This window comes from Suricata suricatta, chromosome 3 (genome assembly GCF_006229205.1).
Source record: "Suricata suricatta isolate VVHF042 chromosome 3, meerkat_22Aug2017_6uvM2_HiC, whole genome shotgun sequence".
Classification (NCBI taxonomy): Eukaryota; Metazoa; Chordata; class Mammalia; order Carnivora; family Herpestidae; genus Suricata; species Suricata suricatta.
The window spans coordinates 126,034,220-126,047,886 of NC_043702.1; the positions used below are offsets into that span (position 1 = coordinate 126,034,220).

The 13,667-nt window shown below is 39.4% G+C and overlaps 1 protein-coding gene across 1 annotated transcript in view; it reads left to right on the forward strand.

Annotated features, from left to right (window-relative positions):
- Positions 1–110: 110 nt before the first annotated feature.
- LOC115286662 (60S ribosomal protein L39) overlaps positions 111–13,667 on the forward strand; it is a 140,813-nt gene continuing 127,256 nt past the window's right edge. The window contains exon 1 of the mRNA XM_029933085.1: positions 111–132. Coding sequence (XP_029788945.1) covers positions 126–132 — 7 coding nt within the window. The 5' untranslated portion in view covers positions 111–125. The remainder of the gene's footprint in view (positions 133–13,667) is intronic.

Below are 13,667 nucleotides of genomic sequence, written 5' to 3' on the forward strand. Positions count from 1 at the left end.
GGACCCGCGCAGCGCGCCCCCGGCGGCGGCCTAGCAACGCCGGCCGCGCTCCTCGGCAGCTAGTGCGGCTCGTGACAAATGGTGGTCAGGCTGGCCTAAAGGGTGAAAGGGCTGCGGAGAGAGGAATGAATGGTAGGGTGGCCAAAAGGTTTGGGAGCGAAGGGGAGAGGGGAGTGCCCGCGCAGCTGCTGCGCACGCGCTCGGGGCCCCGACCCCCTTGGTGGCCCGGGGTCTCCGCTCCACACTCGGAACGGCGCCGGCGCGGAGTCGCTGCACCACGCCTGCTGGGGGTGAGCCGCATTCCTGAACCTGAAGAGGGAGCGGTCGCAGTGGCTCTCGCCCGAGAGGCGGGCGGTGTGACCCAGTGGCGAGGGCCCGGCAGGTGCTTCCGAGTCGCGGTTTGAAGGCTCTGTGTACTGGGACGCTATGAAAAAGCCCAGAAGCCCTAAGGTGTTGAAAAGAGCACTGAACTGAGAGTCAGGTTGTCCGGGGTCTGCTGTTAAAACTATTTCACGGTATTGTGAGGAATAAATTAACATGAAGTCAGTGAACGGTGCTTTGTAAGTTGCAAGCATTGTGGCAAATATTGCCGATTTTATTCGACAATGCCCTCTTGTATTTTGAAAAATTATTTACCAAATTAAGCATAACAGTAACGGGAAAACAAATTATATTTAATCTGAACACATCTCATTTAGAACCTCGATTTAATGTGGATCTGATATAATTCTCACAATATAGGGAAACCTGGCAGTTAATACCACGAAAAAATGTGCAATTTGTGGTAGCTTTTTGGAATATCGAAAATTGATTACAGATTTTCATTTGCTATTTTGAGAACCCGCAAGATTCCCAGGCATGCAAATTAGAAACAACTGGGTGATTTTCAGTATCCTTTCCAACTCTGTCATCCTATGGTTCTTAGAGGGAAAGGTCGGTCCCAAATATAATTCTGTCCTGTATATTGCAGACCATAGGGGCAGCTGGAACCTTTCCCTAGGTATCCATGCTGAAGGGACAGAACTAAAGAAGGGCCTAGATGAAAGCCCAGCAATAAGACCTAGCCATTCATCCCATCCCATTCCATCATAAGGCTGTCTCCTCCTCAGCTCCGCCTGAGCTGCTTACCATCCTATTCCTAGTTCAGAATAATGATATACGAATCAACTTATCAGATTTCCAAGAACCGCCCACGTATGAGCAATGCGTTACCCAACCCCTTGTTTACCTTGGCTCACAAGACCCAAACAAAAAGTGAAGACTTTCTGCTTGGCAGAGATATTTACACCCTAATTTGTGCTCCTAGGATGTTTGTTTGCACTTGTAATATTGTATTTTAGTGGTTTATAAAGGATTCTCCTCTATTAGACTATCAGCGTCAGCTTTGTATTGCCAGCATGTAATATACCTGACCCATGATAGGTGCTTATTAAATATTTCGTAGGGTGGCTCAGTCAGTTGCGCATCCAACTCGATTTCGGCTGAGTCTTGATCCCACAGTTAGTGAGATCAAGCCCCAACTCAGGTCTTTACTGACAGCCAACCTGCCTGGGATTCTGTTTTCCTCTCTCTCTCTCTGTCCCTTCTTTACTTACTCACGCGCTCTCAAAATGTTTATTAATATTTTTAATTATTTATTTGTTTGTTTTTGAGAGAGAGAGAGAGCACAAGTGCATAAGAAGGACAGGAGCAGAGAGAGAGGGAGACATAGAATCTGAAGCAGGTTATAGGCTCTAGGCTGTTAGCACAGATCCTGATGCAGGGCTTGAACCCACAAACTGTGAGATCATGACCTGAGCTACAGACACTCAGCTGAGCCACCCACATTTTAAAAAATATTTCTTGACTAACAAAGCAGTTGATCTCCTTTTGGCTTATTTGCTTAAAGTTTCCGTTAGTTTTTCCAATTGTAAGCTCCATTAAAGAAAGGACTATATTGGTTTTTAATGGGCATTCAATAATTTCTTGATGAAGGAATGCATAAAAAAGAATAAATAATCTGATGGATATTTATTGAATATTTTCTATACATTGGCCTGGACTAGGCAAGGAAGAGATAAAGAAGTATATAAAACATTGCCTCTGCATTCAGGAAGCTTAAGGAATTATTGAAGTATCAGAAAAATACATTAAAAGATAAGTAATGTTGGAGGGGAGAGTCTGAGGTGGGAAGGGCAGATAAGTAATGTTGCCAAAGAACACATACTAAATGCTTACTGAGTAAAACAGAAAATAACCATTTGAGCAGAAACTAGAGCAAAATGCTAAGGGCCAGCCATGTTGGGGGTGTGGGAGGGATAGGCCTTTAAGAGAAAAGTATGGCTTGCTCAATCAGAAAGTGTAATTAAAGTCAGGAGCCCAGAAATAAATAAGTAAAAATTCTTACATCAAATTCAGACATCTACTTCTTAGAGGGGAGTGGTTATTCAGCAGAAATCCATCTGCGGCTCACTTTGGAAAATAACCTATAAGCACCAGGAAACAATGAAAGCATTACAAGAGGGTAAAATATATTCAAAGGGCTGCTTTGAAGATTAAGTTTTCAGCACATTAATCTTTCAGAAGAGGTGGGAGATTCGGAGCAAAGAACCTAATTAGGAAAAAATGATGGCGTCCAAACATAAGTGACGAGATTATATGGGCCCAGGACACTTTAAGTGATGAGATTATAGATGAAAGTGCTGACAAGGAAAATAAGGGAGTATTCTGAGAAAAAATCTGTAGGATTAAGTAACTCTCGGTACAAGAAGCTTTAGATCCCGGAGGGCATAACCCATGGTCACGTTCATCACTATCATTCCCAGTGCTCGGCACAAAGGCCAATATGTTGATTAAGTAAAAAATGATGGGATACAAAGAAGAATGACTCCAAAGATGTGTCCAGGCATAATAGCAGTGAGTGCTTAAGTTTCAGATGTGTTAAGTAAGTGGGATGAAAATATATTCAAGTAAGCATATCAAGGCAGTGACCAAAAATTCAGGTGAAGGCCCAGGAGAAAGTTTAGACCATGAAAACGAAATCTGCAAGTTCCTGAGGCTCTGACTATAGGTCCAGGTAAGGCCTATGACTGTGAATATAACCAGCGCCCCAGTAAACCAAACCCTTTGAGAAACACTGTGATTGATATTGTAGGGAATGTAAAAGAAGTATGTAAAATGGCTTCTTCCTTCCAGGTAGTTTATTGAGGGGACAATAGTGATATGACCCCAGCTGAGAAGTCTCCTAGGAAAAAATCATCTGTGTAGTATTAGTACATTAGTATTAATTAGTAGTAATTAGTGTTACCTCTTTGGAACCTAACTTCTGTAAAATCTAAATGTGCAAAAGGAAGCTAAGGGGACAGAGGATGTGATGCAATAGAATTTCCCTTTTATATCAGTTAAATGTATAAAGACTATTCTGAAAGTACACAGTCCTTAGTAGTGTCAAGTTGTTCTGGAAAAGCAGAAGAGAAAAGAGGAAACATGGCAAAACATACATACACGCACACACACACCCAGGAAGTCAGACAACTCAGGAAAAGAAGCAAATAGAAAACAAAACCAAAAAAATTATGAAAAATGAAAGTAAATGTAAAATAAAAAGTAAGCCCTAATAATTGAAAGAAGCCCATCATGTTGTTAAATATTAATATTAATATTGTCAAAAATGAGAAGACAAAATTCAAAGTCTTTTATGAAAATACTGCTACTGAAGGAAAATCTAATGGAGTTTCAATGGAATGGAATGACCAAGAAGATTGAACCTCCTCGACACACTTGTAAAGTGACTTATCCAAATATGATAGGGAAATAGGGCCGCTGGTTTCTACCTCCAGCTGGTCCTACCAGAAGATCAAAAAGATCTTCTAACAAGCTTTCTCTACCTGAAGAGTTTACCACTTGTTAGCCCTGTTTGCTGTCCAACCAAATCTCTGAGTGAATAATAGCGTCCTGTTAAGTTTATTTTTTAATTTAATGATGTTGCCCTGTTAAAAAAAAATTTGAAATAAACATGGTATTAAAAAGCTAAAGTGAAGAGGGGGAAAGGAGAAAATATATTGTTTTGGTCAGTGTGAACGGACAGGAAAGAAAAGTTTCTGTAATGCAATAGCATGCTAATACATCCAGGAGAAAATAATCTATAAACTACTTAAAATGAAAAGCTCAATTTATACATTAAAAATCAGAGGTAGACAGTTACCTATGGTGAACTGTAATTTCTCAAGAGTTACTGTTTGCAGACAATCTCTTTTCCAAAAATGTCTACCACATTGTTTTCATTGCTAGGATTGCATTTTTAGCTTTTATTCGCTTCTCCCAGTGTTCCAATGTAACCTCACAAGCACTGTCCAAAGGTAAATTAATAGTGTTAATACCTTGGTAAGTCAGTCATCGTATTAAAAGAAGTTAATTTCCTTTATTAAAGCACTTCTTTGGCAAGCTACTGCTAGCAATTTTAGTCAACTCAGTCATTAAAAGAGGCCAAGAAATATTGTAACAATGAAAGATTATAGGTAGAGCTTTGAATGTAAATCCAAGTTACCGAATAGGGTTAGTCAGTTTTTAAAAAAAATTCCAAGACTAGGAAAAAACAACATTGACTAGAAAAACATTTGCTCATTCTATATATGGCAATATGTACGTATTTTATGAATATATGGGTAGGTTTGATTCACTTGAATGTAATAAACCAAAACAAACTGATGTCTAATGAATTCAAAAGAGAACAGTTGGTGTCATCATTAGGTGGAATCCAGGTAATAAAGGACAAAAAAAAAAAAAAAAAAAACAAAGACAACTCCTGTTGAAATGGAAGCAGATAACCTTGTAAATCTTTTGCTCCATGGATTTGACCAACCAGGCATGCAATGTAGCATGACTAAACAATTTGGGAAAGTGTATATAGCTAGAATCAAGAAATGGTTGAAACAGTAAATTTTTCATTGAAATTTGCAACAAGACTCCTTCGTAGTGTGTAATATTTCTTCCTGCCCAGTGCCCTAAGCATTCTGATGTAATCGCAGGTGAGTCCTACCCTGACTCCTCTTGCAAGGATCATTCCTATCAGCTACTAAATTCTGTTAAGAAACTGGGAATGCTTAAAAAAAAAACAAAAAAGGGAAAGAAAGAAACTGGGAATGCTAACTAAAATAGCACTGAATTGTGAATTTATGCAAGCAACCTAGAATGAAGAGTGAACAGTATTTGGTTATTATAATTATAATTGGATTTATATCAAGTTATAAGAGAAGTTACTTTGGGAGCCTATTAACCCTTGAAGGTGGTGTCAAATAAAAAAGGATTCCTTCTTTTTTTTTTTTCTGAGAGAGAGAGAGGAGAGAGAGCGAAGGAGGGAGGCACAGAAAGAGGGGACAGTGGAGAGAGAGAATCCCAAGCAGCCTCCTTGTCCTCAGTACAGATCCTGTAGGGGCTCTACCTCACAAACCGTGAGATCATGATCTGGGCCAAAATCCAAGAGTCGGGACGCTTAACCAACTGAGCCCCCAGGGGCCCCAACAAAGATTCCTTCTGACATGTTTCCTTTTATTTCCTGAGTCCATATGGTAATTCTTCTATTTTTAATTCGTTTTACTCAGATAACAATGGCTATTTCTTTTCTAACCCTGTTGAGCCCTCCCACACAGAGCTTCAGGCATCTACCATCACACCAGTTCATAAACTGTATTTACACTTATCAATTTATTGTGAGATAGTAGAAACTCACCTTCAGTTGGGACAAATTAAGCCAGCGGTAAAGCCATTGGCCCAAATCCTGATACCCCACCCTATGTTCAAAAATTGAGGGTTGCTGAGTCTGGGTGATCTCTGACAATAGTTCAACTGAGACAAGAACATGTATTAGTTTTGAGTCATTAAGCCAAAGTCGTAAGTAAAAACTGAGTATCCTACACTATTCTTTCTTCTTCCTTTCTTCATTGCATGACACTACATCATTCTCAAATACTTGATTTGTACCAAGATGTAACCGATGGTAATAATACATCTGAAGACATTATAAACTGAATCCTGTACTAAAAATCAAATCAGTCTTGGTATCCACTGCAGTGTCAATAGACGTGCTCTACCTTTCCGTTGCTGCCGTAACAAATTACCACAAATGTCACAGCTCGAAACCACAGAATTCAGGCTTGCTGATTTCACTGCCAAGTCTCACAAGACTGAAATCAAGGTGTCAGCAGAGGGGCTTTTCTTTCTAGAAGTTTTGGGAGATAATCTGCCTGTAACTCCCTCAAGTTGTTGGCAGAATTGAACTTTATGTGGTCAGAGGACTGGGGTCACAGACCTATTTCCTTCCTGGCTGTCAGCGCAGAGCTCTTTTCTGCTTCTATTCACCTGCATTCCTTGGCACATGGCCCCTTTCCTTTCTTACCAACAGCAGTGGATCAAGTCCTTCTCTCCCTGTATCTCTCTGATTCTTCTGCCCTCCTCTTCCACATTTTAAGGGCCTATGTGATTAAATTGGACCAACCCAACTAATCCAGGATAATCTCTCTAAAAGTCAGCAAATTCCATCTGCAAAATCTTGTAGCCTTGTAACATAACGTTGACCCAGTTCCAGGGATTAGGGCATGGACAGCTTTTGGCAGGGTTTTAATCTGCCTACTATATGCAGTATAGACTACATATTGCTCAATGACTATTACTTGGTTGATTAGGTGACATGAAGTAATACCTGGTTTATCTACACAGAAAACTTGCTTCTTCCAAAGAACCACCTAATAAGATAATCATTCCTCTGAATGGTCTCTTTAGAGAAACAGAATATTGAGAAAATATGTTCCTTTTCTTGAATGAATCATCTCAGCCTCTGACATTAAGTGAACCAGTGCTGGAGTCCTGCTCCAGCCGGTCTAGGAGTTCCTGAAGGATGGATGGTGTCGCTGAAAGGGATGAGAGGGCCACAAGGTTCTTTCTGACCACCAGGCAGGCATCTCTGTCCTGTCGGTTTTGGGGTCTTTATTTATAAGTCAAGTGATAACATGACATGGGAAAATAGAATTTTTTACAGTGGCTAATTTTTGTGATAAGATGCTTTGATCAGCAGAAAGTGTACAGAAACAGGTTTTATAGAAGTATTCTTGTAGTACCATCCCAATTCATTCTTGGCATCAGTCCCCCAGATTAAGAAAGTAACAAACTTATCTTATTTGGTCTTTTGACAATATTTATGACTTTGTCCTTAATTAATCAGTTACAACCGAGTCATGTAACGCACTTACAGTGAGGTCGAGTAAATTTTATACCCAAGAGAATAATAGGATGTTTTTAGTAAAATACAGAATAACATACACATTATTTAAGTTAGTAATGCTAAGATTAAAACATAGGTTAAGTTGTATATAGACAGGCTAGGAGTTATTTTATCTAGCTCATTAACCACAAGAGAAAGAAAGCTTGTTAACAAGTTGCTTGAGAAAGCTTTTCTTTGATGTAAGCACCATGGGGGGCCTATGTGATTAGCCTTGCACCTGGTTTCTATTTTCTTATCCATCTTCATAACTGAAGTCAGTACAAGGGAGGGTATTTGTAGGATGTGGACCTTGGGAAGGGACTTCTGTTCTGTCCTTGCCCGTTTCTTATCTTCAAGTTAGGCTCCTATTCTGCGGTCCAGACTTAAATGCAACTCTTGTGTTTTTAACCCCTTCATAGTCTATGTTTTGAATCTACAGGGGCCTATTGGAAGAGTCTTTCCACAAACATCTGCAGAGCTTTAATCTAAAATCTCCTTTGTAGGGTTAGGAATATGCTTCTTCTCATGAGGTATCTGTGTGGGGAATATCAGTCTGATTTGGAATATTGTGAGGTCTAATCAATAACAGTAGGCTCATTCCCAACATGGGCAGTAGTAGCAGAAGGAGATACCAGTTTTGCTTCTCATGGCAGAAGCTGTGCAAACGTCTGCCATTTCCTCGCTGTGACTGTGTCATCCAGTGAGGCTGGTGTGGCTCCCAGCAGCCCAGTTGCCTTCATTTAGTACATTTATTAAATATTGATTAATTTAATAACATCAATAGAAATTTATATTGACTGGAAAATTTAAGTACCCACCTCTAGACATCATTACTGAACATTTCTTTGCATATCATGGCAGAACAATGCACCTGCTTCCTTGATAGGAATTTCTTTCCATTATTTTTTTATACTTAAAGCATATTTGTATTTCAAGAGATTATTTCACCTGCGAAAGAGACAGAAAAATCTGGAGAGCTATGAAATTTGGTTTGTTGAGCCAGCATGTCATTTATTCCTCCTATTCAACTCTACAAATGAATACAGAAGTAGAACTTATGACTAAAATGAAAAACTTGTGATTCTAGTTCAAGATGGCAGACTGAGAACACACATTTACCTCTTCTCTTTCTGAAAATGCCTTGAAAAGGAAATGAATGGGATCTCTAAAGGAATAAATCCTAACAGCACTGTAAAACAGAAGACCAATAGTGAACAAGAAAATTGGGGGTTTCTCAAATATATATGTATATTTGTATCTATATGTACATAAGTGTATACTATATATAGCAGACAGTAATTAACTAATATATACAGTATATACTATATTAGGATATATAATATATATTTTATGATATATGTGTGTATCATACTAATGAATCTAGAGTGGACAAGGTCATGTACAAAGCATATTAAAAATAAGTTATTGGAGAGCAACAAAGCCTTTTTTTCCCAATAGAGCCCCGAGCATGATGAAGCCTTCTAGCATTAGTTATGATAATTAATTAAAAGACTACCTGTGGAACAGTTGGTCTAAGTACATACAGATGGTACAAAACGATAAATGGCTCATTAAATCAGTTATGGTTCCTTCGATTGTTCCCTCCTCTCCTGCTTGAATAACTATAATTCTAGAACTAATACATGTCAGTGGCAGGTGGGCACTGACTCCCCCTTGAACAGAGAATGTATGCATTTATCAAATCCAAACCAGTACCTCGGTGATTAAGCCCCGCCCCATTCAGCTATACCTAAAAAGCCTAGCAGTGGTAAGATTTGACTCCAGGCTAAAGACCAGGAAAAGCTCTTAAAGTGAATCCTCTAAATAAGCAGGACTCCTTGTAGAGGTAAAGCATATAGTTGAGAGAAAGGTTGAATAAACCCTTAGATAACGCAGAATCACGTAATGGACAGGGGAGTAGCAGAGAGAAGGAGGAAGATGGAAATTCAACGCTCACCCAGTACTCTCAGGAATGAAGCCCTCCTTCCTTCGGCACTTGTGGAAGTACCCAGCTTTACAAGCTTCCTTCCACATCTGTACACCCTGAGGGGACAGTTTATTACTAAGTGACAGATGCCAGTCCGAAAGGCGACACACTGTATAATTCTAACAATATGACATTTGGGAAAAAGCAAAATATAGAGACAATAAACATTTAAGTGGTTTCCAAGAATTCAGGGAAGAGGGAAGGAGGGATAAAGAGATGGACCCCCATAGGGATTTCAAGGGCAGTGCAACTATTCTGAGTAATACTATAATGGTTGACACATGGCATTCTACCTATATCAAACCCACAGAACTGTACATCACTAAGATAGGACCAATCTAAACTATAGGCTTTACTTAATAATAGTGTATCAATACTCCATTTATCAATATGACAAATGTACCACACTAATGCAGTTTGTTAATAATAGGAGAAACTGTTGGCAGGGAGGGGAGATAGGGGAAGTCTCTGTCCTCTCTGCTCAATGTTTCTGTAAATGTAAAACTACTCTAAATAATGAAGTCTATCAATTTTAAAAAACTGGGATGACTGGATGGCTCAGGTGGTTAAGCATCTGACTTGGCTTAGGTCCTGATCTCGCAGTCAGTGACTTTGAGCCCCAACTGGGCTGTGTGCTAACAGCTTGGAGCCTAGAGCCTGCTTCGGATTCTGTGTCTCCCCCTCTCTCTGCCCCTCGCCTGCTTGTGTTCTGTCTCTCTCTCCCTCAAAATTAAACATTACAAAAATTTCAATTTAAATTCATGTTAGTTAACATGTTTTTTTAAATCTTCATGTATTTATTTTTATTTTTTGATGTTTATTTTTGAGAGAGCTCAGGCTCCAGGCTCTGAGCTGTCAGCACAGAGCCCAACATGGGGCTCAAACTCATGAACTGTGAGATCATGACCTGAGCCTAAGTCAGACGCTTAACCAAGTGAGCCACCCAGGTGCCCCTATTTTTTTTTTTTTTTTTTGAGAGACAGCATGAGGAAGGAGGTGCAAAGAGAGAGGGGACAGAAGATCCGAAGTAAGCTCTGTGCTGACAGCAGAGAGCCCAATGCAGGGCTCAAACTCACAAACTATGAGATCATGACCTGAGCTGAAGTTGGACAGTCACCTGACTGAGCCACCCAGGCACCCCTGAAACAATGCTTTTAGACATTGGATAGCAAGTAGCACAGAACAGCGGTCTCCAAGAAATGGGAAAGAAATGAGGTGAGCCCTAAAATTACCCCACATTACTTCCTGAAGAACATCTTCAGGCCACTATATAGGGAGAGGGGGCCCAGGCAGCACCAGATGGTCTTAGTTGATGAAACATAAGTGAGAGTCTAAGTGGCTGAGAATCCAGTGGCTAGATATTTCTGGACAGGGCTGCAGAAAGGAAGACACTACACAAAGATCCAGAGAGATCTAAAGAGTATCTTCTTAGGGCTGCTGGGTAGCTAAGTCAGTTTAGCAGCCAACTCTTGATTTCCACTCAGGTCATGATCCTAGGGTCATGGAATCGAGCCCTGCATCAGGCTTCAGGCTGAACGTGGAGCCTGCTTGGGATTCATTCTCTCTCTCTCTCTCTCTCTCTCTCTCTCTCTCTCTCTCTCTCTCTCTCTCTCTCCCTCTTTCTGCTCCTCTCCTCTGCTTATACACTCTCTCTGTAAAATAAAATAAATAAAATTAAGTTTAAAAATATTTTTAAAAAATAAAAATATTTTCTTTAAATCTTCAGCTAAATACTGGGGCCCCTGGGTGGCTCAGTCAGTTAAGCGTCCGGCTTCAGCTCAGGTCATGATCTCACAGTTTGTGAGTTCGAGCCCCGCATTGGGCTCTATGCTGACAGCTAGCTCAGAGCCTGGAGCCTGCTTCAGATTCTGTCTCCCTCTCTCTTCCCCTCCTTGCTCATGCTCTGTCTCTCTCTGTCTCAAAAATAAATAAAACATTAAAAAAAATTTTTTTAATAAAAAAATAAATCTTCAGCTAAATACTGATTCATGCCTGTATGTGAGGCAAATGGCTGAGGTTGGGTAAGAACCACCCCAGGGAGCAAGATTGGAATCACTCCCAAAGTTTGCACTGAGCCAGGAAGACACATTCAAATATGAGAGTTTTTCTGTTGCAGCAACTAGTGCAAATTATTCTAGCTAATTCACCAAATTCCATCATGGCCTTAAATTCCTAGCAAGCACTGAAAAAATAAAAATAACAAGACATAAAATATAGAGGAAAAACAGAAGGTTGCTGGAGGGGTTGTGGGAGGGAGGATGGGCTAAATGGGTAAGGGGCATTAATGAATCTACTCCTAAAATCATTGTTAGCACTAAATGCTAACTAACTTGGATGTAAATTAAACAATAAATTAATGTATTTAAAAAAATAACAAGACATAAAAATATTACATAAAGAAGCAGTGCTATCATTCAATAAATAGTGCTAGAAACATTGTCCATTTAGAAAAATTGTAAATTAAATCCCCGCTTTGTGTGCTGCAAAATATATTCCAAATAAATTAAAGTTTTAAATATGAAATAATAAGGGGCACCTGGGTGGCTTGGTCCATTAAGCGGCCAACTTCTGTTCAGGTCATGATCTCATGGTTCCTGAGTTTGAGCCCTACATCGGGATCTGTGCTGACAGTGCAGAGGCTGCTTGGGCTTCTTTCTCTCTGCCCCTCTCCCACTTATGCTCGCTCACTCTCTTTCTCTCTCTCTCAAAATAATAAACTTAAAAATATATGTATATATATATAATAATTATCAAATAATAGGTAGTATTTCTGAACTTTCATATTGAGCCTGACATAATCTTTTCTAAAACATTATAAAAGAAGTATACCTGAACGTTTAGGTCATAGTGAAGAGGGTTGCAGACTTTGAAGACTGCTGATATCTGTCATTCCCCACGGCCAGCTCTTACTCTCGTCTAGTATTGAAACCTGAGATCATGTCCTTTATTGTTATCTCTTTTGTTTACCATTCCAAGGGCCTCTTCAAATTGAGTAATTTTTTCTGTTTTTAATTCTGGGAAATTAACCATCACAGTTCATTATATTATTTCATCATATAGTTCCTTCTTTTTCTTTCCTTCTGAGATTTCAATTAATTGGATTTGGTGCTTTCATTTCTCTTCACTCTACCTCTTACCTATATACATATACATATATGGTTTACATGTTTATATATTTATACTATTCTTCATTTTTTACTTTCTAATAGAGCTCCTCCATCTTATTTCACTAATTTTCATTCATCTGCTATTCTTCTATTATTATTATGTGTTTCCAACCAAATAGTTCCACTTTTTTTCTTAAATAATTTTTGGTTCCAGGGGTGCCTAGCTGACTCACTCAGAGCATGTGACTTTTGATCTCAGGGTTGTGAATTTGAGCTTCATGTTGGGGATTGAGATTACTTAATAAATGAAACTAAAATGAAAATAATAATAATAACTTCTAGTTCTGGAGAGACATATGATTAGCAGATGATATTCAATCATAACTTAGTTACTAATGTGTAGAAGACTCAGTGTGTTAGTCTTTCTCTGTTCTTCAGGAATAATATTTATTCATTCAACAAACATTTATTGGATACTTTTGTATCAACCACTATATCAAGTTCTGGAGATAACAGTAGTTACACAGGCTTCCTTCCTCATAAATTTTATATGCTAATAAATTAAGTCAATAATTATGTCAATAAATTATGTGCTAAATAATTAAGTCAGTAGATAGATTCTGTGAAACAAAGTTGACTGATAAATGATATTTTAATTAAATTGGTCAAAACTATCTCTGATGGGACTAATGTTTGATCAGAGACCTGAACAAAGAAAGGAAGTGGGCCAGGGAATAGCAGGGGAGGATCGTTCTAAGCAGAAATCATCACAGCATGTGCAAAGGCCCTTTGTAGGGGGAATGCTTAGTAGTTGAAACTCAAAAACCAGTGTGCTAAAGCAGCTTGTCAGGGAGAAAGGGGGGAGGGGAGGAGACTATAAAGTCAGAAAGGTGGTGTTATAGGCTAAACTGTACCCCCTGCCACTCATATGTTGAAGCCCTAACACCTAGTCCTTCAGAATGTGACTACATTTGGAGATAGGGTCTTTAGAGAGGTGATTAAGTTCAAATTAAGGCCTTTAGGGTAAGCTGTAATTCAATCTGACTGGTGTACTTGTAAGTAGAGGAAATGTGGACAACAGAGAGACACCTGGAGCATGTACAGAGGAAGAACCACGTGAGGACACAGCAAGATGGTGGCCATCTGGAAGCCAAGGAGGTGGGCCTGGGGAGAAACCAATCCAGTCAACATCCTGATCTCAGACTTCCATCTCCTAGAACCATAGGAAAATAAATATCTGTTGTTTAAGCCACCTAGTCTGGAAGGCAGCTGGGTGGCTCATTTGGTTAAGCATCTGACTTTGGCTCAGGTCATGATTTCATGGCTTGTGAGTTTAAGC